At 45.8% G+C, this 27,861-nt stretch overlaps 1 protein-coding gene across 4 annotated transcripts in view; it reads right to left on the bottom strand.

Moving 5' to 3' along the window:
- Nucleotides 1-1,446: 1,446 nt before the first annotated feature.
- Nucleotides 1,447-27,861, bottom strand: part of PCGF2 (polycomb group ring finger 2) — a 39,922-nt gene continuing 13,507 nt past the window's right edge. For 2 of the 4 annotated variants that reach the window (XM_035137248.2, XM_035137247.2), the window contains exons 2-10: nucleotides 17,464-17,606; nucleotides 16,525-16,621; nucleotides 11,342-11,397; nucleotides 10,837-10,887; nucleotides 10,593-10,701; nucleotides 6,600-6,648; nucleotides 5,650-5,748; nucleotides 4,003-4,083; nucleotides 1,447-2,090 (exon numbers count right to left, since the gene is read on the bottom strand). In XM_035137248.2, the coding sequence (XP_034993139.1) occupies nucleotides 1,731-2,090; nucleotides 4,003-4,083; nucleotides 5,650-5,748; nucleotides 6,600-6,648; nucleotides 10,593-10,701; nucleotides 10,837-10,887; nucleotides 11,342-11,397; nucleotides 16,525-16,621; nucleotides 17,464-17,575 (1,014 nt within the window). In that variant the 5' untranslated portion in view covers nucleotides 17,576-17,606 and the 3' untranslated portion in view covers nucleotides 1,447-1,730. Of the gene's footprint in view, nucleotides 2,091-4,002; nucleotides 4,084-5,649; nucleotides 5,749-6,599; nucleotides 6,649-10,592; nucleotides 10,702-10,836; nucleotides 10,888-11,341; nucleotides 11,398-16,524; nucleotides 16,622-17,463; nucleotides 17,607-17,883; nucleotides 19,402-27,861 lie in introns of those variants that run through there. The other 2 variants (XM_035137249.2, XM_035137250.2) reach the window with 2 other exon arrangements.

Here is a 27,861-nt window from a genome sequence, read left to right on the forward strand (position 1 = left end):
CAAGAAATCATTAAGTGTGCGCAAGCTGGTCTTCTGGAGAAGACCGAAAAACTCGCCTCACGTAACAACCTGTCTTTTGACCAGTGGAGGTGAACCTGCTGGTCTATAACTCCCATCAACCCTTCGCTGCAGGTCATGCTGGCTGGGGTTCATGGGAGTTGGGAGTCAAACAAGAGGTCATTGCAGGTTGTTTGCCACCCCTGCTCTTGACCATGGCCAGGCAGGTGTCCCTGGGAGGTTCACGTCCTGGGAGTGAAAATGCTCTGCTCGTTCTTCCCCGGTATACTCCCCCTGAATATGGAGGGCTCCACTTCTGTCTTCTACGGCTTCAAGCCCTGAGAACTGTAGGCCAGTAAACGGCCAACAGCTATCTCTAATGGCACATCCACACAGAGGGGTGTATTCTACTAAGTCCTGCTCAGAGAAAACCCAATGAAATCGAGTGAAGTCCAGTCCATCAACTTCATTCAATGTGACTGCTCTGAGAAGGGCTAGCGTCAGATACAACCTCGTGCCTTGAGAGGCTAAGCTTCTGGTCCTCAGCCCTATCTCAGCTGCCCCTCTGTTCCTAGGTGCCATGTTTCCATCACATGGCTGCTTGCAAACCCAGCAGTGGCTGATGGCCTTTCGCATCATTAAAGGAAGGAGACCGGCGGCATCACCCCTGTCCAGACCTCTCCTTTATAGCTGCATCTCAGCTCTGCAGGAGACTGAAACTAAGACCACGAAAGGTATAGATGAGGGAATATGAGGCTAAAGCTATGTACACCCTCGAAGCACATTATTTCCCCCAAGGAATTCTGGGCACTGTAGTTTGCCACTCAGAGTTAGCTCCCGGCAACCCTTCACAAACTACAGTGCCCAGAATTCTTTGAGAGGGTGGGGGAATGTGATTCGGATATGCTTTCAAGCAGGGGAGAGGAATCTTTGGCCCTCCAGATGAACTCCTGTCGCCTCTGGCCATTGGCCATGCTTGCAGCGGCAGATGGGAGTTATAGTTCAGCGACGCCTGGCGAGCCAAAGGTTCCGCGCATCTTTAAAGGCATAGTGCTTGTGTAGCCGGGGGGGGAGGGGGGCTGAAAGGAAGCGTAGGGGGCAAGGGTGCCGAAGGGGGAGGGCGTCTTGCCTTCCTCAACTTGGCGCCCTCTAAATGGTGTTGGACTAAAACTCCCATTGTCCCTTTCCCTCAGCCCATGCTGGTTAGGGCTCATGGGAGTTGAAGTCCAGGAACACTGGGAGGGAACCAGATTCCATGACAGCGCATAAGGGGAGAGGCTTCGGTCAAAGGATGAAGAAAGCTTGAGAAAGCCACATGTGCTTCTAAGACAGGAAGCCTGCTTGATTCGGGACTGTGCGTTTTTCTCTCTCAGGGACTGTGCATTAAAATTTGACTACAAACAGACGGCACAAATAAAAAAACAGTTTTTAACAGGAAGGGGCTGCCGCTTTAACACAGATGACATCATGCAGTTACAGGAGCACTTTTTTTTTTTTTTGCTTTTTTAAAATTAAAAAAAGGGGGAGGACACATCGGATTTTTTTCTCTCTTTTTGCCTTTTTGTCTTCTTAAATTAAATCAGGTCGATTGATAGAAAATAAGTATGTATAATTTCCCCACCCGCCACCCACTCCACCCCTCCACTGCCCTTATCTACACATAATATACTTATTTATAAAACTCGAGATCCAGCCAAGGAGAAGGAAGAAAAAGGAAAAGGTGTCCCGTCCCTTTAAGTCAAAGCCGACATGCTGGGGCCGCCATTTACCATTGCCTTGCGCCCCCTGCTGGCCAAGGGTTGCATCTGGTGGCAGTTCGAGGTGCCGTTGAGCATGGTCCCAGGCGCAGGGTTGGCGGGGATGCTCACCGTGGTGGTGTTGGAGCTGGGCGAGCCGTGGGAAGGGGTGGCAGGGCTTGGCAACGAAGAGGAAGTGGTGGCCGGCAAGGTGGCCGGACTGTTCGCCTTGTCGCTGACGGACTCGCATTCTGACGCGCCGCTGGTGTTGGTGCATTCAGAGTTGGGGAGCTGGGAGGAGAGTTTTAGCCTCTTGCAGGCCGGCTGGACACGGTATTTCAGAGGGAGAGGGCCATTCTGCAGAGGGAGAGCATAGACGTAACATTTCATCCTCTTCACAGCTTAGCTGCAACCATTTTACACCCCTTTAAACCCCCTTTTTTATATGCACCAAGATGGAAGGAGACATAGATGGGGAAATGGCTGTTTAAACTAATGGGGACTTAGCCCAGAGGGCAAAAACTGACATGTTTAACCAGAGAAATGTCACTGTTAACATTTGTTAAAGATTGGAAACCTTCTATAATTGGATTGAAGACTTCTACAAACTCGCAACAAATGAACAACTTGCATATAAACGCAGACTTGCCATGGACCAATTCAATGATATTTGGAATCCATTCTTGCAAATACTGTAATAGGTCAAGATCTGGTAAAGTACAATAACAACTTTGTAAAGCATAGAGTTTTGGGTTTCCCCCCTCCCCCCCTTTATTTTCCCTTCTACACGGGCGCTATTTCTCTTTCTCTCTTTTATTCATGTCTCATCATGTTTACCGCACATATAATCATGTACTTTTTGAACTTGTTCAATAAAGATGTTGATAAAATAAAAATAAAAGATTGGAAACCTCTCATAGACTGTTTGCGTAAAAAACAAAATGAAATAACAGCATCTGTATTTGACGACTGAAGATAATGTTTGATTATAGAAAGTGGCTTTGTCAAGTGTTACATTGGATTGGACGAAGTGACTATTCTTTTTATATAGCGGACAGATGAAGAATTGGACGTACTCCTCCTGTTCCTCCCACACACCTTTTTTGTGTTTTTATTGCATTTATATAAAAATCTTGGTTTAAAAAAAGGGACAATATCAAGTGGTTTTTTCCCCCTCTATAAACCTTAATAACATTTTTAAAAACCCAAACTTTCTTTTCCTCTGCTCCAACTTCTTCCTCCAGATATGAGGGCCAACGTGACATTTTCTTTTCTTTTCTTACAAACTCCTAAATCCCGAGTGCTGATTTGGCATTTGTTTTCATTGTTGTTTTAAGATGTAACAAACAAGACGTGCCCTTCCATCCCACTTGGTAGGTTTCTGAACAGAAGATGCACTTGCTCCTTATTATCAGATGAGTTCCGTCTCAGACCTTGAGCCAACTTGGGTCGCAACTCAAATTTCCTCTGCTTTCCTTTGTCTCTTATGAATCTACAGGAAGCTGCCTTACCATGAATGAGGCCGTTGGTCCATCCTGCTCTGTCTATACGAGCGTTTTTCCCCAAACTTTGGTCTCCAGCTGTTTTTGGACTACAGTGCCCATCATCCCTGACCACTGGTCCTGCTAGCTAAGGATGATGGGAGTTGTAGTCCAAAAACAGCTGGAGACCCACGTTTGGGTAACGCTGGTCTATACGAAGGTACAGCGGCTCTCTGGGGTTTCAGACAAGAGTCTTTCACTGGAGATGCTGCTATGTCAGTGCTGACAACACTGAACTAAATGAACCAACGGTCTGACTCGGGACAAGGCAGCTTCCTGTGGCCACCTGTCATGTATGATCTAGTTGAGATTCCTGCATTGCAAGGAGCTGGGCTCATACCTACCAAGTTGCTGTGGGAGAAATAAGGGACCGGACCGGAAGTAGACGACCGGAAGTAGCGCTGCCGCCATTTTGGAACTGGGCGGAGCATGCTCAGAAGCGACTTTTGATGCTGCTTTGCCCAGTTCCAAAATGGCCACCGCGCCAGAAGTCGCACTGCAGCCATTTTGGAACTGGGCAGAGCTGCATCAAAAGTCGCTTCTGGGCATGCTCCCCCCAGTTCCAAAAGGGCCGCCGCGCCAGAATAAACCAGGGGGGAAACAAAAAAAATCTGTTTTTTCAGCTGAGAACAGCTAGAAAAACGGGGGTTTCCCGGAGAATATGGGAGACTTGGCAGCTATGGCTGGGCTAGATGACCCTCGGGGGTCGCTTCTCTCTACTCACTCACCCGTCGCCAAGGATAGATATAAGTTATGTCCATTAGGGTATAGTATTCCTTCAGAGGTTCATCTTCATAGAGAACTTCCACCTAACAGATTTAATAACACAATTAAAGAAATTCTGAATTACAAGGCAGGCACAGGTTAATTTGGACACAGATTTAAGTCTCCTAAGCATCATACACACACACACACACACACACACACACACACACACACACACACACACACTTTTTGATTTTCTGTTTTACAATTTAGAATACTCATTTAAACCATCTTAAAATATCAGTGACTTCCCTTCTCTTTCCATGGTTCATTCTGCGTATCATAAATCCCTGCATGTTTTACAAAAAACTATACCAATCGGTGTTCCATTATTATATCAATCAAAACTTATTTACACTGTTGAGCTTATCTTAATGCTGCCAATGTTTTCAAGTGTACACAATTTCCCTCCATATATTCAGTAAGCATTTTCCAAATTTCTCTAAACATATGTTCTTCTTGTTCTCTTATTCTATGTGTTAGGTCCACAAGCTGCACATATTCCATCAGTTTAAGTTTCCATCCTTCTTTAGTTGGGACCTCGCTCATTTTCCATTTGGGGGCTAACAAAACACGGGCCGCAGTAGTGGCTTACATAAATAACCTTTTTTTGACACCTGGGAATTTCTGTCTGAATTATCCCCAGCAAAAAGGACTCTGTTTTTTTGGGGAAAGTACTTTCAAACATTTTTTTAAAAAATTCATTATAGATTATATACTCTTTTATATACTATTTTACCCTTTTACAGGTCCAAAGGCTCCTGAGCATCTTCATGTTTGTTTGTTTGTTTGTTTGTTTGAAGCAAATTTTTAGCTCTTAAGCTGTGAAGAAAGGCTTGAAAGCATCTGTCCCTTCCCCTGACTAGAAGTAAAATAAATTACACAGAGCAAGCAAACAGAGACACGTTTTCTCAATCTGCACAGTTGGCTTGGTACAGAATTTGGCAAACTTCTGTTGCTAAAAAAAACTATACAGTGGTACTTGCGAATAACTCTACTTACGAATGTTTCTACTTACGAATGGAGCTCCGTCCGCCCTCTTGGATGCAGTTTAGATAGGATTTTTTCTACTTACGAATTTTTAGATAGGGTTGCTTCGACTTACGGATTTTTTCTCCCAGTGCATTCCTATGGGATTCGACTTACAAATTTTTCCGACTTACGAATGTGCGTTCGGAACGCATTAAATCATAAGTAGAGGTACCACTGTATAAGCCTTCGGAGTGAAGTCAGTTCTTCAGCAGGGAGAAAGCATGCACACTTAAAACGCAGGTAGATCTGCACATTTTGCTCTTTGCTTATTTTATCATGAGTGTGGAACTGGAGCTTTCTTGATGTGCAAATAGTTTTCATAGAATCATAGAATCATAGAGTTGGAAGAGACCACAAGGGCCATCCAGTCCAACCCCCTGCCAAGCAGGAAACACCATCAAAGCATTCTTGACATATGCCTGTCAAGCCTCTGCTTAAAGACCTCCAAAGAAGGAGACTCCACCACACTCCTTGGTAGCAAATTCCACTGCCGAACAGCTCTTACTGTCAGGAAGTTTTGAACATGCAGCATCAACCTTGGCCCAGGGAAAGTGTGGAAGCATTTGATAGCAACTCACTTTGTATTTGCTGGGAACATCCATCTTGTTGCGGAGGAACTTAGCCAGGTGCATGATCGTCATAGCGGCAGGGCAGCGGAGGAATCTCATGCTGTTCTTCTAGGGAGGAATATGAGAGAGAAAGGGAGGGAGGGAGGGAGGGGAGGGAGAGAGAGAGAGAGAGAAAGTGAGAGAAAAGGTTTTATTGGGAGAGGGCTGGGCAGCCGGAGCGGGCTGAGTCGTTGAAATATGTATTGAAGCAGCTGCAAATCTGCCAAAAGGCAAGGCTACGGGGGGGGGGAGCAGGGGGAGGAGTCTAGGAAGGGTCAGAGGTCACAGGCAAAGGACACCCTTGCAATCCATATACTGTTGGAGGGGGGAGGGAAAGCACAACATCCGGGGAGGGGGGAAGGAGAATCCAAAATTTAAAAAGAGGAAAAGAGAAAGTTGGAGTCTATCCGAGCACAGCCAAAGAAACAGGGAAAGGGACACAGCAAAGGTGAAAGCAGGAAGGAAAGAAACATGGACTAAATAGAAAGGAAAATTGAAATATGAATTGAGCAGAAAGGTTGGAGGTGGGAAGCAAGAGGAGGCGGTGTAGGGGGGCTTTTGAGGCCTTGAGCGCTAACTTGATTCATCATGATTTAAGCCCAGAGCACATAAAGATCCCAATTAAGATTGGGGTGCCTTGCAATTGGCTCCTAAATATGAAATATTAAAGGAAAGGGCCTCCCAGTTGGAGGACAACCACCTCGAGCCCCTGCACCTCTCACTTTAGAGATCACCATCTATGGCACAACTCTGGGATCCCAGCTCACAGGACACGGCTTCCAGGCAGCCCCATAACCTCTTGTTTTATGAATTCAATGCTGCTGGCTTTAATTTGAGGGGATGGAGGGCGCATGGGATTCTCCCACATTTCTAAAGCATTGTTCAAGGGTATACAGGTAGACAGAAGCTACATAGCTCACCTTGTCTTTCTCCATGTTCCCATTCTCAACAGTCCCTTTGTTTTCTTCTCTGAGAGAGAGAGAGAGAGAGAAATAGGGGAAATTAATAAAAAAAACGCACACACAAGGGCACGACCCAGATTATCCAGGCCTCTGTGGGTCCAGAACTTGGGTTATTTCTGCACACTTCAGCCATATGTGGAAGATCACAATCAAAAGCAAGGTCCCAGGAGCAGCCAGTACACTGGGGCAGAGCCCTCCTCCTGTCGGCAGTGTTGCTGCAACTTACCTGGGCTCCAGACTGGCTTTGCTGTTGCACCTGCACAGCCCCAACCTCACTCACTGCTTCTGCAGTGCTGTTATCAGGTGAGCAGCTTGGCAGCGCAACTTGAGCACACCTGTGTGCCCCCCCTCTCCTCCAGATATGGTTGGAATAGGATTCTTTCCCAGCAACAATCACTTCCAGCCTGCTTGGGAATTTGTATCGGTAGGGTGTTTGTTTTTATAATAAAAAAATGTTGCTTGACACTAAACTAGAACTCAGAAAGAGCAGGGCTTCTTCTCTTTCTGCTAATATTTGAAGAGCGCAGGTTGTTGGGCACTAGTACCAGCCACATTTTAAAAAAATTCTTGGAGTTCTCCAGTATTTCTGGGGGTAGGTTTGACTTCCTTCTCCAGCTATATTTTACAATAACTTCTCAGAACGAAACAGAAAAGGACCTCTCCAGACAATGAGATAGTTCTTTCTGTTTTATCTCTGTGTCTCCCTTCCTCCCTCTGTCCCCTTTCCTGCTCTGCTGTCAGTTTCCACCACCACCAGCAGCTCCCTCATTCAACCAACATTCTGTGCCACTGAGCCTTTAGAAAGTGTTTGAGCTCCTTAGGTCTTCTACACTGTTGATTCTCTGTTGCTGTTTCTCTTTTGTTTTCATATTGCTCTTTTTATTATTATTCTGTGATCAGCGCCAGTGCTAGGGCTTTTTGCGCCCTAGGCAAAATCACCTTCTGGCGCCCCACCCCCGCACATGCGACATGACGCCGCTGGCGATCCTGTGTCCCATCCATAGGCGGGAGGGCGCTGAGCTCTCATTTTGGCTCACGCGCCTCCTGCCTATGGAGGGGACACTGTGAGCTCTTCAGCGAGCGAACAGCGGCGGCGGCTGCAACAGCGCCCATCGCTCACTCGTTGCTCCTCCATAGGCGGGAGGAGTGCGAGCGCACGCCGTGGGATGGCGGCGGCGGCACGGGGGTTTTGCGCCCCCTCCATTTACGCGCTCTAGGCAACTGCCTAGTTCGACTAAATGGACACACCGGCCCTGTCTGTGATAGGTATTGTTCTGTACAGTCGTACCTTGGAAGCTGAACACCTTGGCTCCCGAAGAAATCAGCTACCAAGCAATCAAAACCCTGAAGTGAGCGTTGGGGTTTTTGAATAATTTTCAGAAGCCGAACATATCCTGCAGCCAATCAGAAGCAGCATTTTGGTTTTCAAATGGTTCCGGGAGCCGAATGGAATCCCAGAACGCATTCTGTACCACTGTATTTTGGTTTTAGCCTTCATTGTAAACTGTCCAAAGAACAACGCTGACTGAGCAATACAGAAGTGTAGGCTGTAAGGCAGCGTTTCTCAACCGCTGTTCCGTGGCACACTAGTGTGCCGCGAGACGCTGGCTGGTGTGCCGCGACGTGCGACGACGAGAAGGGCGATTTGCATTGTCACGTGCCTGGCGGCCGCCAATAGCCAACACTAACCCGCCGGAAAGGAAGCCGGCCGGGTCACGACGCGGAGCGAGCGCAGCTCTCAACAGCCACCACCTTGCTGAGCAAAGGATTGTGCTGGCAGAGAAATCAGCGGCTTGTGAAGCCTTATTACAGGAGATTGCAACCAACACAGCAATTGGCAAGTGTTTCTTACAGTCATAATTATATAGTCAATATAGGGCGGCACAGAGTTAATTTTTTTAACTTTTTTAATGGTGGTGTGCCTTGTGATTTTTTTCATGGAACAAGTGTGCCTTGGCCCAAAAAAGGTTGAGAAACACTGATGTAAGGGAATAAATTAATTAATTTGCAGCACGTGTTCCCTAAGCCTAACCTCACCCAACAAGATTTTTAAACAACAAGGGCGATTCCGTCTCCTGGTGGGTGCGGGGCAAATCAGATGCACACCACTATTGCAATGTGCGTTTGCACTTGATCTCCATTGCGCAGCCTATTAAAATCATGTTTTCATCAGCAATATCGTTCAACAGTAGTATAGTGCAGATAGACTACATCTACCCTGGGGGATTATAATACATACATGCACACACATACGATTCCTATACTGTCTTTCAGTAGCAAAGTTTCCTCCTCTTTGTCCTGGCCACATCCTTCTTATTGTATGATGTAACAAACAAGCAAGCAAGCAAACGAAAAGCAATATCACATTATGAAAACGTTGATTGTTCCCTGCACGGGCCTAGACTTGTTTATTATTAAATCATATGTATCCATCGCATTTTCAGTAAGAATGCTCATGGTGACATATATAATGCCAAAACGTAATGTTACACCACAAATACAATTAATATACAGTCGTACCTTGGTTGTCAAACGCCTTGCAACTCGAACGTTTTGGCTCCTGAACGCCGCAAACCCAGAAGCGAGTGTTCCAGTTTGTGAACTTTTTTTGGAAGCCAAATGGCTGAATAGCTGACACGGACGGCTTCCAATTGAGTACAGGAAGCTCCTGCAGCCAATCAGAAGCCGCGCCTTGGTTTTTGAATGTTTTCGGAAGTAGAACGGACTTCCGGAACAGAATTTGTTCGACAACCAAGGTACAACTGTACATAAGTGTGTGCATGTAAGGCATACATTCTTTCAAAACATTAACCAAGCATAAATACCGTATTTTTCGCTCCATAAGACGCACCTGACCAAAAGACGCACCTAATTTTTTTGAGCATCAGCTCAAAGTTGTGCAGCTTCTTTTGCAAATGGGGAAAGCCCCGTTTTGGGGAGGATCAGCTCACTATTGTGCAGGTTTTTTTGCATAGGGGGAAAGCTCCATTTTTTTGAGCATCAGCTCAAAGTTGTGCAGCTTTTTTGCAAAGGGGGAAAGCTCCATTTTTGAGGATCAGCTCAAAGTTGTTGAGCTTACCTTGCAAAGGGAAAAAAATCCTGTTTTATGGGGTTCAACTCACAGTTCTGCAGCTTCCTTAGGAAAGGAAAGGGAGCCATTTCTACAGTTTACAGACAGATAATCTAATCTTACCTTCCAAGTCCCGGACTGCAGAATCTGGGACCGGCAGCCGTGTGACACCGGAAGTTGCGTCGACGTAACTTCCGGTGTCGTTTTGCCCTTCTATGGGACACTGGAAGTTGCGTCTATGCACTTCCGGACATGCGTAGATGCGACTTTTGAAGCCAGCGGCGGCCATTTTTGGTGCCCATAGAAGGGCAAATCAGAAAGGAAAAAAATGGCCTCCGGCAGGAGAAAATAACGGAGGAAAATGAGAGACGAAGTGATACGGGGGACCACCGGGAAAAGGTAAGTAAAAACGGGGGTTTCCCGGGGAAAACGGGGTACTTGGCAGCTATGAATCTAATCAGCCAGTCACATGTCAGCTGAGGAAACACAACAATGGAGGCCTGGGCAAGGGGAGGGGGACGGGAAGGGAGCTAGCGTCTCTTATCTCCCCCCCCCCCGATCTCTTGCAATCAGCTGCTGAGCGGGTTCCTTTAAACACCCTCATTCCCTCTTGTTAACCTTTAGCTCTTTCTTAAAAAAAAAAAGCACGATCTGCTTTGCTTTTCACCCCTGGGCAATTTGGCTCCAGGGACCATGCATTCGCTCCATAAGACGCACAGACATTTCCTCTTACTTTTTAGGAGGAAAAAAGTGTGTCTTATGGAGCGAAAAATACGGTATATAAAATTTGTTAAAATATATGTGTAGGGGAAAAAAACAACCCAGGGCAAATTAAGAAAATTAAGTGAAATTATTCCTCTCATATTTTTTTTCTATATTACCTGATTCCTTCATAGAACTCTATGGATAAGCTGACAATTTCATCGTCTGACAGGTTCCCTTTCTCCTGTTCCGAAACTTCTCCCCGGTCTTCATTGGATCCATTAGGAACTAGACAAGCAAGCAATTGAGAGGAGAGGAAGAAACAGAGAAAAAATAAAGATCACACCTTTTTGTGGGGTTGGTTTTTTTTTAATGCATCACTGTTGACATGTAGGAGGGAAATTCATGAGAGAGACCCCATACCATCTGCCAGAGGGTATGCTGCGTAGAAATCACGTCGCCTCTTCATTTCATCTGCAGGCAAAAGCAAACAGTTAATTCATTTATTAGCATTTTTATCTTTCACTTATTCTGCAGGTGGGTCTACACATCACAGTGAATAAATAAATGCATTCATGTTTAGCAACACGCTATCAAATAATTATTCATACATTTTAAATCGCTGACTGAACGGAAAACAAATAAAAGAACTGGAATTAAATTTGCATTAGGACCAAAGGCACAACAGCCATAGTTTTGAAGACTATTTGTATTACTTAATGAAGTAATACTATAGTTGAATATTTGGCCCAACTATAATATTATAGTTGAATATTTGGCTCAAGTTATTTATATACTGTTCGTATACTGTTCGTCAGCCCTATAAAATAATCAGATGGCTTCTTTTTCTAACTGCATCAAAGTCAACGGAAGCAACTTCTTAAAAACAAAACAGAAAAACAGCCACAAAATCAGAACACATTCACACCTTTGAAAAGTCCTGGTACCAGCTTGTAGACTATGTCCTGTAGGGTTTTATCTGATCTGAAACATGAGGAGGAAAAGATGGGTTAGCAATGGTCAATTGCAAGGGGGAAAGTGGGGGAGAATATTAAAATCCCGATTCAAATTCATTTTTGCTGTTGATAACAACAAAAACATAGAGCAAGCCTCTCTTGCCCCAGCCCCACGATACGGCTTATTAAAATGAATAGCTACTCTAGCGCAATCCCCTCCGCAAATTGAACAGGAGGCATTGCAGCAATGGCAGGAAGAAGAGACTTGACATTTCAAAACACAGCGCTCGCTATCTCTGTTGCTTAATCGGACTTAGGGTGTTCCAACACTTGCTGCAAAATTTTATTATTATTACAGTGGAACCTCGGTTTATGAACACCTCGGTTTATGAATTTTCGGTTTATGAACGCCACGGACCCACCTGGAACGGATTAATTCATTTTCCATTACTTTCAATGGGAAAGTTCGCTTCAGTTTATGAACGCTTCAGTTTATGAACAGACTTCCGGAACCAATTACACCCATGCTTCAGTTTATGAACGCTTCAGTTTAAGTACTCCGCGGACCCGTCTGGAACGGATTAATCCATTTTCCATTACTTTCAATGGGAAAGTTTGCTTCAGTTTATGAACGCTTCAGTTTATGAACAGACTTCCGGAACCAATTGTGTTCATAAACTGAGGTACCACTGTATTATTATTTTAGTGCCAAGAGAACAGAAGTGTGCCTAACTTTCGAAGATAAGTCTTGAGCCCCAGCATCTCTCATGCAGCCAATTCAGGACCAAATTCAGAACTGAATATTTCAGCACATCAGTTAAGAGAGTGGCTATCAACAAAAGCTACAAGTTTCCCAGTCTTGACCTACACTTTAGCCAAAGCTTTTTCTTCATGGTAATGGAACTTACAGCCCAGCCCACACCCCATACCAGCCAGTCAGGGAGATTCAGAGTTCACCCCTCCCTGCCATGAGAAAACAATTATGCAAAATAAGCACATAATGAAAACTTGTTACAAGACACATAATGGGCAGGGGTGCCGGAGTTCAGGTGTTCTTGGCACCAAGTTTTGATTTCATTTTACGCACAGTTCCAGTGTTGCAATACTGCTGCTTTGATCTATTGATGAAACATATAAATGTGTCAAAACCCTTCTGAATTTGGATTTACTGGGGGTAAGGGAGGCAACACACAATTATTTCTGTGTAGAACAGCATGCAGAGTTTGATTTAAAAGGCTCTGCTTAGGTGTATATATACCAGGCAGCGTTCGTTTTAATTTACAGCGTCACAATCTTCGCACCCCCTACCAATCCAATTTGGTCATGTTATTTATTACACATGCATATTGACTTTGTTTTGTGATTGATGGCCAAGCTAATGAAAACAAGCTTTGTCCGAGGGCTGCGTGACTGGCAGCTAGGTTACAAGGAAAGCCATTATATTTGCTTGAGTCAATAAGACACTTAAGAGATCCAGGACACCCTGTTATTCCTGAGCTGCTACAAAGGGTGACGAGTCAGGTCTCCACAACAGAGCCCTGAAGCCACCTGTTGCAACCAAGGGGCCTGGTAAAATAAAATATTAAAAGCCTTCCCCCCCCCCAAAAAAATGCAAACATTCTAAGAAAACATTGGTGGGAAGGGAAGACCAACCCTGAACCACTGAGTCAATGCACTTTGCCATACTGCTGCAAACCCACCCCATTCTTCCAATCCATAATAATAATAATAATAATAATAATAATAATAATAATAATAATATATTAATTATTATTTATACCCTGCACATCTGGCTGGGTTTCCCCAGCCACTCTGGCCAGCTTTCAGCAAAATATTAAAATACAATACAGTGGTACCTCTGGTTAAGAACTTAATTCGTTCCGGAGGTCTCCTCTTAACCTGAAACTGTTCTTAACCTGAAGCACCACTTTAGCTAATGGGGCCTCCTGCTGCCGCCGTGCCGCCGGAGCACGATTTCTGTTCTCATCCTGAAGCAAAGTTCTTAACCTGAGATACTATTTCTGGGTTAGCGGAGTTTGTAACCTGAAGCGTTTGTAACCTGAAGCATTTGTAACCCGAGGTACCACTGTAATTCATCAAATGTTAAAAGCTTCCCTAACAGGGCTGCCTTCAGATTTCTTCTAAAAGTCAATTAGTTGTTTATTTCCTTGACATCTGATGGGAGGGTGTTCCACAGGCCGGGCGCCACTACCGAGAAGGCCCTCTGCCTGGTTCCCTATAACCTCACTTCTTGCAATGAGGGAACCTTCAGAAGGCCCTCAGAGCTGGACCTCAGTGTCCAGGCTGAACGAAGGAGGGTGGAGATGCTCCTTCAAGTATACTGGGCCGAGGCCATTCTGCCCCTAGCAGAACATCAAAGCAACCCGCTTGCATATAGCAGTGAAACATACCTGCTTCACCGATCAGTGCCTTGTCAGTTTCCTTGTGAAATACAGCCATACCTCGGTTTGAGAAAGCTCCGGTTTGAGTACTTTCAGTTTAAGTACTCCGCGGACCCAGAAGTGTTTATTTCCGGGTTCCGCGACGCACGCATGCGCAGAAGCGATCTGAGCGGTTCAACGCATGCACAGAAGCGCTCTATCAGTGCTTTGCACACACACGCTATCGGCACTCAGTTTAAGTACTTTTCGGGGAGTGAATGGCACCCTGGAACCAATTGAGTACTTAAACGGAGGTAAAGTAAAATACTGCCGTGTGCTCCAGCATTGAGGCATACACATGGCTTTTTAAAAATCCTCCCTAAAAATCATAAAACTACTTGGAGATTGGGGACATTCAGGGAAGCTGGAGAGGAAATCACAACTAATATACCCAGTACACCTGCTCTCCGTGGCACATTTGAAATCAATCAGAGACTGCGGTCTTGCCATGGAGTCGCTAAACCCCAGTGACATTTCACTGCACTTTTAACCTGGTGCGTTTTCTCCCCTCTCGCATGCCTCTTTGCACTGGCAGCTCACATCTGCCGGGTGGATGGGTGGGCGCATGCATGCATGCGTCTAGGCACATGGATGTTTGGGGGGCCCCCGAGGAGAGACTGGTGGGAGCTCGGCTTGTAAATATTTTGCAGAACGCCTGAAGTGTTACTAGAGAAATTAATTTGCACAGCGCAGGAGCTAAAAATACAACCGGAGAGATGCATCTGTGAGAAGTCGCCTTCTTGGTTTCTATGCCAACAATCTGCAGAGTTCAGTAAGGTGCGTCTGGCTTCCCCCAAAATCCAGACTAACAAGGAAGCAGCCGGATAACCACTTCAAAGCCAAGCATTGCTGGGCGGGCTTAGTTTTGGAAAAGAAACGTTTCATCAAAAAAAAAGAAAGGTAAAGCCACAAAGACAGGAGAGCTGGCGATGGGGGTGGGCCTCATAGCCGATTGGCTCTCTTTCCGACTTGCAAAAGCTGGATAAATTGTGCAAAATCGGGGAACGTGTGCAAATATTCTGCATTATAATCTTGCATTAGAGGCAGGCTCTTTGTGGCGCACGGCGGGTTTAAATTGACGCAGAATTGGGAAACGCGTGCATGCCTCGGGCAGGAGGTTAATGCAAGAGCTCCAAGACAAATGGATCGATACATCATAAACCACAATCATACTCAGATTTAATAGTTCTTAGAGCTTCTTCAATAGGTTGCTCATCTGTGGTCCAAAGACTGTGGTCCGAAGACATTATCGGGGCCCATTAATTAGCACTGCAGCTTTGCCATACAGAAACGCAGCCATTCGTCGCCAGATAGAGAAACACAGCCACGTTAGGCTGTGCATGTATTGGATCAGTGCCTGAAAGCAGTGACAGGCTAGGTGCGTGTCAAAAAACTGAGGCTGAATCCTAATAAGACAGGGTGTGTTGTGGGTTCGCTAGGGAGGAAATGGATCTTGCCAGCAGGCTGGACTCTTAACTCCCTCACACCCTGCATGCCAATTTTAAAAAATAATAATAATAATTTTTATTTGATTTTACAAATGTAGAATTATAACAATCCAAATTGCATATCCATATCTAGAGATTTCTCCAAATCTCTGGACTTCCCACCTTCCCCTCCATGGGCCCTATTGTACACCTTCTCAACTGCATATTATTTCATAATCCAAATTTTATATCTCTCCATGTTGCCCATAGTATTTGCTGCATTACAAGCATTATTAGAATCAGGCTAATGTTTTCATCTGCTTACAGTGGTCTCCTAGATTAAGTTATACATCTTCCCCATTCCTTATTGAAGTTTTGATCTTCTTGGTTCCTGAGCTTTCCGGTCAGTTTTGCCATTTCAGCACAGTCCAACAGCTTCCTGTGTGCCAAATTTGATAGGCAGGTGGAGCTACCCACCTGGCAATCACCTGTCCCAATAACACCAGGTGACCTGCTTTTGCCCTCACCGGCGGTTCAAGCTAACCGTCAGGTTTTGCCTAGCTCTGTGCAAGTCTCTTTGGCTCCAAGGGACAACCTCTCCACAGAGTTACAGACATTACAGGACAGGCTCTAGCCCAGGGGTAGGCAACCTAAGGCCCGGGGCGTGGATGCGTCCCAATCACCTTCTCAATCTGGCCCATGGACGGTCCGGGAATCAGCATGTTTTTACATGAGTAGAATGTGTCCTTTTATTAAAAATGCATCTCTGGGTTATTTGTGGGGCCTGTCTGGTGTTTTTACATGAGTAGAATGTGTGCTTTTATTTAAAATGCATCTCTGGGTTATTTGTGGGGCCTGTCTGGTGTTTTTACATGAGTAGAATGTGTCCTTTTATTTAAAATGCATCTCTGGGTTATTTGTGGGGCCTGTCTGGTGTTTTTACATGAGTAGAATGTGTGCTTTTATTTAAAATGCATCTCTGGGTTATTTGTGGGGCATAGGAATTCATTCATATTTTTTTCAAAAGATAGTCCAGCCCACCACATGGTCTGAGGGACGGCGGACCAGCCCATGGCTGAAAAAGGTTGCTGACCCCTGCTCTAGCCGCTACATGCTGCTCCCATCCATATGAACCCATCCTTGGCTGCAGGGGTGCCAGCTAGGGCGAGCCAAGGAACCTTTCCTCCCCCCCGCCCTGAAATTTTCAAGGTGACATGAGCACATCGCTCGGCTACTTGCCTGACACAGATATCCGCCCCAGCTGACATATAAATGAATATGACATACCTGATGCTGAGGAGTGGCCTTGTTTTATGCACTTGGACATCGCACATCGGGCAGTATTTGTTCGTCTCCAGGTAACGGACGATGCAGGTTTTGCAGACTGAAAAGAAGGCAACAGGGGTGGGAGGACAAAGTCACCACAGTGGGAGATTTACGACACGGCGGACAACAGCCATGGCTGGTCCTACCACGAGGCAAAACCTCACAAGACTGACAGAACTGAACTTAGGAAGCCACATGGAGTGCCAAAATTCCAGGGCTTGATGGTCTCAGGTAACGCCCGTGTCTTGCCACTGCCTGGACTTTTGGGGAGAAATGCCCTAGTGGCAGGTGGCTGAGGGGGCAGTCGATAGTGAGGAAAATGCCTGTCAGAGGTTCTTGCGACTACTCTAGAGTAACAACGCTCCGCATGCTTGTCTTTCAGCAGTTTTTATTAGTGCAGGCTATTTACAGTGAGCTGGGTATGTACAACATATCTGCTCAGTCCAATGCAGAATCCGGCACTGCCCCCCCCCCCACGTGACCTTCTCCAACATAGAAGCCTCGGGACAGTGAATCTCCTCCCTCTCTTTCTCCTGCGTAATTCCAGAACCGGAGGAAGGGGTCTACGCTCCAGGCTTTCACTTTTTCCCTTCTCCCCCTCCCTTTCCTCACTCCTGTGTGGCCGGGGCTCTCTCATGTTGCTGGAGCCCTGGCCCTCTCTCTCCATTCCCTCACTAGCTTCCTCAGAGCCCTCGCTTCCATCGCTACTTGGGAAGGAGCTACTTCTGATGCAAGGGGGCGGTTCTCTGTACTTTCCCCCCCCTTACAATGCCCTTTTCATATGCTGGGGGGGGGTGGTTATTGTTCTGCATCTTTCAACAGCTCTGAAAAGAGAGCCCAGGGATGAGGCACGTATCCCACTAATCCTCAGGAGTTTCCAGATATGGTTTTAAAACTTACAAGAGTGTAGGCATTCCACAATGGTTGTGGCATCGATGAAGTAGCCTCCGCACAAAGCGCACATCAAGTGAGGGTTCAGCTCTGTGATTTTTATCCTGGTGGTCCTGTGCATTTTGGATCCTGAGAAGCTGACCAGATCCTCTCTGGAAGAAGAGGAAGGAGGGGAAAAAAGACCCAGGGTAAATAAGACAGCCTCAGTCATGCTGAAAATTTGCGGCAATAGCCAAATATTTCATAGAATCATAGAATCATAGAGTTGGAAGAGACCACAAGGGCCATCCAGTCCAACCCCCTGCCAAGCAGGAAACACCATCAAAGCATTCTTGACATATGCCTGTCAAGCCTCTGCTTAAAGACCTCCAAAGAAGGAGACTCCACCACACTCCTTGGTAGCAAATTCCACTGCCGAACAGCTCTTACTGTCAGGAAGTTCTTCCTAATGTTTAGGTGGAATCTTCTTTCTTGAAGTTTGAATCCATTCCGGGATACCAGAGCAGGCTGCAAGAAACTGTGTGCTTTGGAGTTCTCCTAGGGGCAGTGATGGGTATCAACTGTGCTTTTCTTAATGCACATATAAAAATGAATTTTGTGCCCTATACAGGTTATTCAGGTTGCATCATTTATTAAGCTGCCTCTGAAGAAGAATAAAGGAATTCTGCACATAAAAGACAGAGTCACTGAAACTCTGACCACAGAAAAAGCTTGCTCAGTTCCTCGTTCTCTGTTTTTTGGAGACCTCACCCGATATTGCTCATACACTTTCAGAGCAATCCCACACCCTGAAGTGAAAAGGGGAGGTTTTTTCAATCTTGACTTGGGATGCTATCTTCTGTACACCTGTATGCATAGGGCTGTCACAGTCTGTACATTGATCTCAGTATACTTGCCTATCAAATGCAGATTGCAAGCCATCTGGGGAACAAACAAGCTCTTTCCATATTATATCCTGAGTAGTGCCATCAGATACAATGGGGACGGGATATCTTTGCAGCCCCCAGAGCTGGGGGGCATGCAAACTGCTGGGGGGGGCATGCAAACTACTGGGGGTTTTCAATTCCCAGAGGACCAATACAAAAAGTCAGTGTATATATACAGTATGTAATGGTATCATAGAAAATTATTTTTAAAATCCTACCATTTCTTCCAAAAAAGGAAGCCCAAGGAATCTAAATAAATCCATAAAATAAAAAATGCAGTGCAGAGAGTATATAATCTGACAGAATTTTGACTTTTGGGACACTATTCTTTAGCAGACTTGCAAACATACACCAACTGCAAGCCCCAAACATGTTCAGGCTAAGCAATATTTCCTGCTAGGAAAGTAGCTTGCCATATTCACTGGCATGGGTGAGGGGTAGTCTAGGTGACAGCAAGTTAAATTAACTTTTGTAAGCATTTGCAAGACTAGGGAAGCCTCTCTTCCCGACTCCAATGCATCATTAAGGTGCCAGATGAAGAGTATCATAAAATACTTATTCTAAAGCTGATCTGGCACAATTTTGAATACAATGAGATGCTTTTTCTAGAGCGTCAAGTTGATCCCTAGCTAAACTGAATGGGGGTGAAAAATCCATCCTTGATGGATTTTTGGTGCTCCATTAATATTAACCCAAGGGCACTAGCTCACTGCTGATATGCAACCAGGTCTTGTGCCACACCTTTTCAAAGATCACCTCTGCAACCATAAGGGCAAAAAAGTGCGCACACACACCCCAGAAGACCCTGCAATGTTGTCAGATGCTGTGGCTTCAACTTCAGATTGTGTGCTGCGTTTCTTTCCCACATCCGCATATGGTAACGGTAAAGGACCCCTGGACAATTAAGTCCAGTCAAAGGTGACTATGGGGTTGCAGCAATCATCTTGCTTTCAGGCCGAGGGAGCTGGCGTTTGTCCACAGACAGCTTTCCGGGTCATGTGGCCAGCATGACTAAACTGCTTTTGGTGCAACAGAACACCGTGACAGAAGGCAGAGCACACAGAAGCGCCATTTACCTGCCCACCAGAGCAGTACCTATTTATCTACTTGCACTGGCATGCTTTCGAACTGCTAGGTTGACAGGAGCTGGGACAGAGCAATGGGAGCCCCGTTGCGGGGATTTGAACCGCCGACCCTCCTATTGGCAAGCCCAAGAGGCTCAGTGGTTTAGACCACAGCACCACCCGCGTCTCATTCCTGCATATGGAACAGAGGATGACTTAACGTTGGGCCATTTGTTAAGTTTGGCTGTCAGGCACAGTAACAATGACATAGCCTTCCATTGCTCCCCTGATTCAGACCGATAGATACATTGATCCCGTCTCGAGTCTGCTGTTTTGTTTGTTCTTCTGCCGTACTTCTCTTCGTAGTCTTCCTATCTTTTTTTAAAATGTATTTGAAAAAGAGAGTCGGTTCCCCCCCCCCAAATACTGACTAAAACAAAACCCTATAGCAAGTCTCAAAGTAATTATACAGCTGTTTGTGCCCCCCCAGGCTGTATTGCCCATCCTAAACAAGCCTCCTGCCCCCTCATCTGCGTTAAGGAAATATTCAACTGGCTTCTCTACGTGAAATAGAGAGGGGAGGGCATTGTATTGCCCTTTGCCTCAGGCAGCCAACTGTCTTGGGCCATCCCTGGGCCCAGTCAACACAACATAGTGGAATAATTGTACAGAAACAAATAAGGCATGTGGATCTCCTGAACAGAGTCTGCTGGGGGGGGCAGGGAGGGAAGGGTCCCATAAGGCTCATGTATGTAGCCTTACCAGATTAACATTTAAGCCTCTGGGTAGGGTCTGCCTCCCCTTCTGCCATAACCTTTCTATGGCACCTTGCAATGGCAGGCGCCTCAATAACAACTTCACGGGTGGACCCCCCACACACACACATTGGGACCCCCTTCATGTGCCACAATTAGGCTCTATTTCTGCACATCAAGGGGGAGCCACAGCTTCCACTGCCTTTGCAGCTCCTTGGATCAAGGCCTCCATTTTAAAATGGGGAAGGGGAAAACAACAGGGGTGGGGAAACATTTTCGAAAGCATCCCCTCCCTCTCGATATTAAAATGCAAAGAAGAAAATAAGTTGCTTTCTCCTTTGTGGCTGATGAGGAAATTTAGCAGCATGTTGGGTGTTTTCAAGGATGGGGAAAAGGGGTGTGGGCCTTTTCTTTCTCTCTCTCTCTCCCCCCCCCCCCCGTCCCTTCTCTGTTTCTTCCAGGAAATGCAGCCTCGTTTTTATACAATCAAATGTAGGAAGGGTTTAAAGGAAGGGGGGAATCCTGTGATCATAGTTCTCCCTCTTTTTCTCTCTACTATATACAGCTGAATATATACAATAGGAGACATTAGAAGCCACAACCCCTCCTGGCTCACGGAGGCAGCTTTTCTGTTTCCATAGTAACGCCTATACTTGGCAAGAAGCCAGATTATTATTGCAACTACCAAAGGTGGAGGTGGGGGGGGGGGAAGAGGGGAAGGAAGGGAGGAGGAGGAGGAGGAAGATGGGGAAAGCAGGCAACGAAAAAAAGAAAAAGAAAGAAACGCCATACCAGCGTGTGGTGTTTGCAAATTGGTTTGAGACCTGCATCGTTTCTGGGCCTGGGCAATTCCTACCACCACCCAAAGCAAAGGATAAAATGCCCCCTCAGATCCATGTTATGGAAACCAGCCAGATAACTAGTTGAATTTTACATCAGCAATGGTGGCAGAACATAACTGCAAAAGGTGAAGCCCTATTTCATTTCAAGGCTTCCAGATGTTTGCTGGTCTCAACCGTCAGGCCCAGGCATAATCGAGAAATATTTGGAGGGTCACAGATTCCTCAGATACCCCAGCTCTTTGCAAAAAAAAAAAAAAAGGGCGCACCATTCTTGTATTGCTTTAAAAAATCTTTTCAGGTGGGCGCAGGATCTGCTGATGAAAAGCAGAAACAGCTCGGGACAGAAGTCAACCTTTTCTCCCTATACGGGAGGGGGCGTATCCTGAGAGGCATAAGAGAAAGGAAAGCTGAATAAGAGGCAAGCAGCCGTACGCATGGAGGAGAAATTATTTCGCTCGCTCTGTCTGTTTCAACAGCAAAAGGTCTAGATATGAAATTCGATGGAGGCGACGGTCTCAGGTTTCATCAAGGAAACCAGCTTGTTTTAAAAAAAGCTCCCCTTTCCCCTCCACACCACTCCTGTTAAGCCAAGTTTTGGGATTCTTTAAACTGCCAACAAACAAGCCAACATTGCCACAAACATAGCCGCACATGCTAATTTAGGGGAGAGAGGTGAGGAAAGGATGTTTTGAGTCTCTCCCTCATACACGCCTTTTGTTTTGATCCATTAGGATACACATATCGCTTCCATTTTTATTTACTCATCGCCCCCAACCTCATTTTTTTCCCCTCCGCAATTTTCTTGGGGCACATAGAGGACACCATTGGGAGAAACTCCTTATGTGCCTTTTACTTGCCATTCACTTGCTATTGGCATTCACTTATAGCTATTAAACTGCCCCTTGCAGCTTCCAGAGGGTGGGGGAACTTAGTATTTGCCAGGCCCCAACCGCACCCCTCTGGCCCAACAGCACCACCATTTTCACTTTGTGTGGAGCACCCAAGAAAAGGTGCAGGGGAATTTGCCGTCCTTTCCCCCTCCCGGAGCCTAAATCTAGGAGATATCGTCACTGGTTCCATGGTAGTCCCTTCCGCTTCTTAAAGAAGTTCCTCAAAGGGTCTTTCCCACATGGATCTTTTGCCCTTCCACATTTTTGGGGGGTTTTTTCCCCTTTACATTTTTTAAAAAAAACTTTTCTCACAGGAGACCGAAACCTGGTCTAAATTTTCTTCCGTACACATAAATTGGTATATGTACATTTAATGTACATTTGTGCCATGGGCCCAGAGTTAGCCCACAACATTTTGCTACCTGAGGTGAGGAACAAAATGGCACCCACAACACATTCCATGCATGGCATCTGCCCAGGGAGTTGCCTGTTAGGGCTGGTCCTGCATGGGCCTGTGCTCAAAGTCCGCCACAAAATGGAGGAAGAAATGGTGCTTTTTTGGGGGGAAATCACATTCTATGCTTCCTGCACCCTTATTTATTGCTTTCCCTTAGGAAAATAAGAGCCATGTTAAGAAAGTTGGCATTGTCTTCTTCAGAGTAAACCGTAGGCTGGGGTGGATAGGAATTAGCAGAATCCCACAACCATTGGAAATAGTTTATAAAGAGACATTAACTTTCATGACAAAGAGAGGGGAAAGGATGAGTGTGAGTGTGAGTGTGTGTGTGTTTTAAAAAGAAGTGATCTTGGTAACAGATTTCAGATCAACAAGTTAAATCCCCATAAAAATAAAAATTAAGGGGCCGTAAAGGACAGAGAGTCCCTCTCCGTGCCTTCCCTATGATATAAGCACTGCCCAAAAGCAGGGAGTTAGGGGTTTTGTGACAAGTCTGCAAAACACAATATAGACTAGGCATCCCCAAACTTCGGCCCTCCAGATATTTTGGACTACAATTCCCATCATCCCTGACCACTGGTCTTGTTAGCTAGGGATCATGGGAGTTGTAGGCCAAAACATCTGGAGGGCCGCAGTTTGGGGATGCCTGATATAGACACACTTATTTCCACCTCTGCCACATGCATTCCCAGGTTTAGGAGGAGTAATAATAATAATAAGAAGAAGAAGAATTCATTATTTATACCCTGCCCATCTGGCTGGGTTTCCCCAGCCACTCTGGGCAGCTCCCAATAGAATATTAAAAACACGATAAAATATCAAACATTAAAAACTTCCCTAAACAGGGCTGCCATCAGATACATTCTGAAAGTCATATAGTTGTTTATTTCCTTGACATCTGATGGGAGGGTGTTCCACAGGGCAGGCGCCACTACCAAGAAGGCCCTCTGCCCTCTGCTACAAGCACACATGCTTTCATCCCTCTTTTCCCTCCAATGTCTAGCTTTAAAATTATTATTTTTTAAAAAAATTTAACAAGCACAAAAAAATAACTTAACTTGAAGGGTTGGAGGGGAAACAGAGAAAGAGAGACACACAGCCAGTGATTTAATTTGGTGGGGGGGAATCAAAAATCAAAACCCATCTTCGTTTCAGAGGGTGGTATTCAAACTTAAGTTTTACTCAGAGTAGTTCCACAGGAATTCATTTTGTCCACTATTTTCAATGGGTCTACTCTGATGGAAACAGTTGAATACCACCCATTGTTTCATGGGAACCTATCAGCCACAAAGGTCCCTAAGACTGGAAGCTGCGATAGCTCAGTTGGCAGACTCCTAATCTCAGGGTCATGGGTTCGAGCCCCACATTGTGCAGAAGATTCCTGCATTGCGGAGGGTTGGACTAGATGACCCTCGGGTTCCCTTACAACTCTACTGCTTCTCCTGCTTCTAACCCGCTAAATCTTACTTGCCACACACACACATTCCATTCCACAATTTCCTTGGGGGACAGAGACACCCCACCTCGCCCATGAGCTCTTCCCCTCCCCACTTCACAATTATCTCTCCCCCCCCCCAGCTTTCCCCTAATTTCACTTAATAGGAACAGCAAAGAAGGAATGGCGGGCTGGCTGGCTCCCTCCCATCACAGCATCAACAAAGTGGCTCTCTCCATTGCATTCTCAGGTGATGTTACATTTCCTGATTGGTGTAAGGCAGCGAGCCAGTTTCTATAGTTACATGGCTGCTCCAGATGGCAGGATGCCAGCACCGGAGAGAAATCCAGCCGATTACATTGCATCTTTGTGGTCCTGAAACGCAATTCCCCTATCTGGTACCCTTGGGAGCCCCCCCCCCCCTATTCTCTAGATTGTGTGTCTTTCCCCTTCCCTCCCTCCTCATTTTTATTTTCTGGGAGAGGTCTGCTTTTGCAATCTATTCTCTTCCCCGCAGCCCCCCTTCCTCTCCTCCTCCACGGCAAGAAATTCGCTCCTTCCGTCTGCAAATGTTGTCAAAGGTAGCAGGCAAGGAAACTGCGAAGGGGCGGTCCGGTTTACTGCAAAGAGTTTTAGTAAAAGCCCATCAGTTCTCGGAACCGTTGACACGCCGGAATTGCGACAAAGAACATGCAATTGCAACTGATGCACTTAAAAGAAAAAACGTACCTGAACATGTGCAGAATGCCACTCTTGATTATCATAACTAGCTCCCCATTATCTCAAATTCAGGGGGGATGGGCTTTAAAGTGAGCCCTGAACATAGAATTGCATTGTTGGAAGGGACCCTGAGAATCACCCCCTGCAATGAAGGGAAATGCAGCTGTCGCTTACGGGGATCAAGCCTGCAACCTTGGCATTATCAACACCATGCTCTAACAAACTAAGGCCCGGGGGCCAGATCCGGCCCAATCGCCTTCTAAATCCGGCCCACGGATGGTCAGCGTGTTTTTACATGAGTAGAATGTGTCCTTTTATTTAAAATGCATCTCTGGTTAATTTATGGGGGATAGGAATTCGTTCATTCCACACACACCCCGAAATATACTCCGGTCCCCCACAAGGTTTGAGGGACTATCCCCCTGCTGACATAGTTTGCTTTTGCTGACCCCTGCTCTAACCAACTGAGATATCCAGCTTACTAGGCTTAGAACTTCTATGGGGATATGTGAGGTGTTAGGGGAGGGATAGTATAGTGGAGGACACATTGTGCTCCTCTGGGGGGTAGTTTGTCGACCTTTGGTCCCCACCCTGCACTCAGCTCTCACCTGCGGCTTCTGGGAGCCGTCAGCATGCGACAGTAGCCGTACCCCGGGAATGTCTTCGACTGGCTGGCTAAACCAGGTGAGGGTAGGCAATGGGTCCCAAAACCCTTAGTGAGTTAGATTTCCCCTGCATGTGAAGAAGAGAAGGGGGGGTCTTGTCGTCTGGGCAAGCCAGGACCTCCATACACACTGCCCAGGCTTGTGCCCCCACTTTGCGGCGGATTGACTTCACCCCCGGAGGCGTACTCCATTGTCTCTCGAGACAGACTGATGTCAACAAGAGTCCTTTTATTGTTGGGGGGGGGGAGAACGACTCTTTCTCCCAATACATGGGAGAAGGAGGTTTGCGTGTGAAGACTGTTTTTTCTCAGCCCTCACACATCTGGAATTAGGGGTCGGGGCTTAAGAGCATGTTGCCTGAGCACAGCTCTTTTATTTCTTAAATGGAAATTAAACGCTGGAAAGAAGCCAGCCAGCCAGCCAGCCAGCGCAAGCTAGTTTTAATAAAATCCTCATGCTAGAAATGAAGACCTCATTCGTGCTACATGGAAAGATCGGTTTCTCTCCGTAAGGACACCCAACAAATAACATTAATTACACGTCACATATACATACATATACAGTGGTACCTCGGTTTATGAACACAATTGGTTCCGGAAGTCTGCTCATAAACTGAAGCGTTCATAAACTGAAGCGAACTTCCCCATTGAAAGTAATGGAAAGTGGATTAATCCGTTCCAGACGGGTCCGCGGAGTACTCAACCTGAAGCGTACTTAACCCGAAGCATGGGTGTAATTGGTTCTGGAAGTCTGTTCATAAACTGAAGCGTTCATAAACTGAAGCGAACTTTCCCAATGAAAAGTGAATTAATCCGTTCCAGATGGGTCCGCGGTGTTCATAAACCGAAAATTCATAAACCGAGGTGTTCATAAACCGAGGTTCCACTGTATGCTACAAACCCACATGATACATACATGACATAACTTCGAGTCTATGAGACTTTCCCTACACTAATTAATTCCCTCAGTTAGCTTTTTCACCCTAGGAAAAATTACATCAGTTTCTGCTGCCCGCAGAAAAATCAAATCGAAACAAAACAAAACACTTCGAATTATCTTTCCTTTCGGTTTGAAGCCCCAACGCATCCTTTGCTATGTGCATATACAGTACAATCCTATTACAGGTAGGTAGCCGTGTTGGTCTGGGTCGAAGTAAAATAAAAAAATTCCTTCAGTAGCACCTTAAAGACCAACTAACTATCTGAAGAAGTGTGCATGCACACGAAAGCTCATACCAAAATAAAAACTTAGTTGGTCTTTAAGGTGCTACTGAAGGAATTTTTTTATTTTAGTACAATCCTATGTACAAGAAGCTGGTGTAAAGAAAAACCGTGGAAGTTAAGCCAGTCTAAAGTTAAGCCAGATCCAAACTTCAGCAGTGGGGCTGCTGTTCTGCTTAAGCCTCGCAGAGGGAAAACAAGACTTCAAAATGCTTATGTGTTGCCAGATTATGTAACCAAGATGAATGGCCTTAGGATCTAGCCTAAGTTCTCCCTCTCTACAGTGGTACCTCGGTTTATGGACACAATTGGTTCCGGAAGTCTGTACATAACCTGAAGCAAACTTTCCCATTGAAAGTAATGGAAAGTGGATTAATCTGTTCCAGACGGTCCGCGGAGTACTTAAACTGAAGCGTTCATAAACTGAAGCGAACTTTCCCACTGAAAGTAATGGAAAGTGAATTAATCCGTTCCAGATGGGTCCGCGGCGTTCGTAAACCGAAAATTCGTAAACTGAGGTGTTCATAAACCGAGGTTCCACTGTAGTCCCTATCTCCTGTCTCCACCACCACCCTTTCTGATATTTAAACCATCCAGCAATGTCACTGTATCTTTGGGTGTTCCACCAGGGTTGAGGACTTAACCCTGGTTGAGTCTGGCTGAGTCCGGATCTTGCCATAGCATTGCCCCCCATATGTTGAATCAGAATCAGTTTGATCTGAGCTTTCTCCTAGAGTTTTTTCCCTGTGCCAACATTTCAAACACAACTTGATAGACAAACGCATCTTTTAACATAAGCAGAATGAATTCCCTACACCAGTGGTTCCCAACAGGTGGTCCGGGGACCCCCAGGGGTCCGCGAGCTATGCCAGAGGGGTCCGCAAGATGCTATTAGAATAAAAAATATATTAAATATATTTCGTATGATAACAGATTTTTTGTTTTGGCCGCTTCCTGCATGAGCAGAGTCTAACGCAAAACTAGAATTAGATAGAGGCAGTAGTTCTGCTGTATGCCGTTAGGTGGCGCTTTACAAACACTACTGTTCTGCAAAGAGGCAGCGCGCACATTCTACTAACGCTCACCTCCCCAAGATGCTTTGCGCGCGTCAGCTTCATTTGTGCGCTACTGCGCAGGTACCCTGTCTTCTCCATTCCCCTCCCTCCTCCCTGGCGCGCTCTGCCTCTTTGCAAAACAGTAGTGTTTGTAAACAAAGCGTTGTTTTTCGCGGAAGCTACAGTTCGCGTAGTTAAAAATGGACCGTTGGTTAAAAAGTGGTTCGTTAAAATGACAAAGGCCTACAGATGAAGAGGAAGAACTGTAAAAAACGTATAAATATAAAATATAAAAAGACTCTTAATTTGGCTCTCACTTTTTAATTTTAGGATTAGGAATTAATGGGGGTCCTTGTCACAATAACGGCTCGATGAGGG

Source organism: Zootoca vivipara, chromosome 13, assembly GCF_963506605.1.
Source record: "Zootoca vivipara chromosome 13, rZooViv1.1, whole genome shotgun sequence".
Lineage (NCBI taxonomy): Eukaryota > Metazoa > Chordata > Lepidosauria > Squamata > Lacertidae > Zootoca > Zootoca vivipara.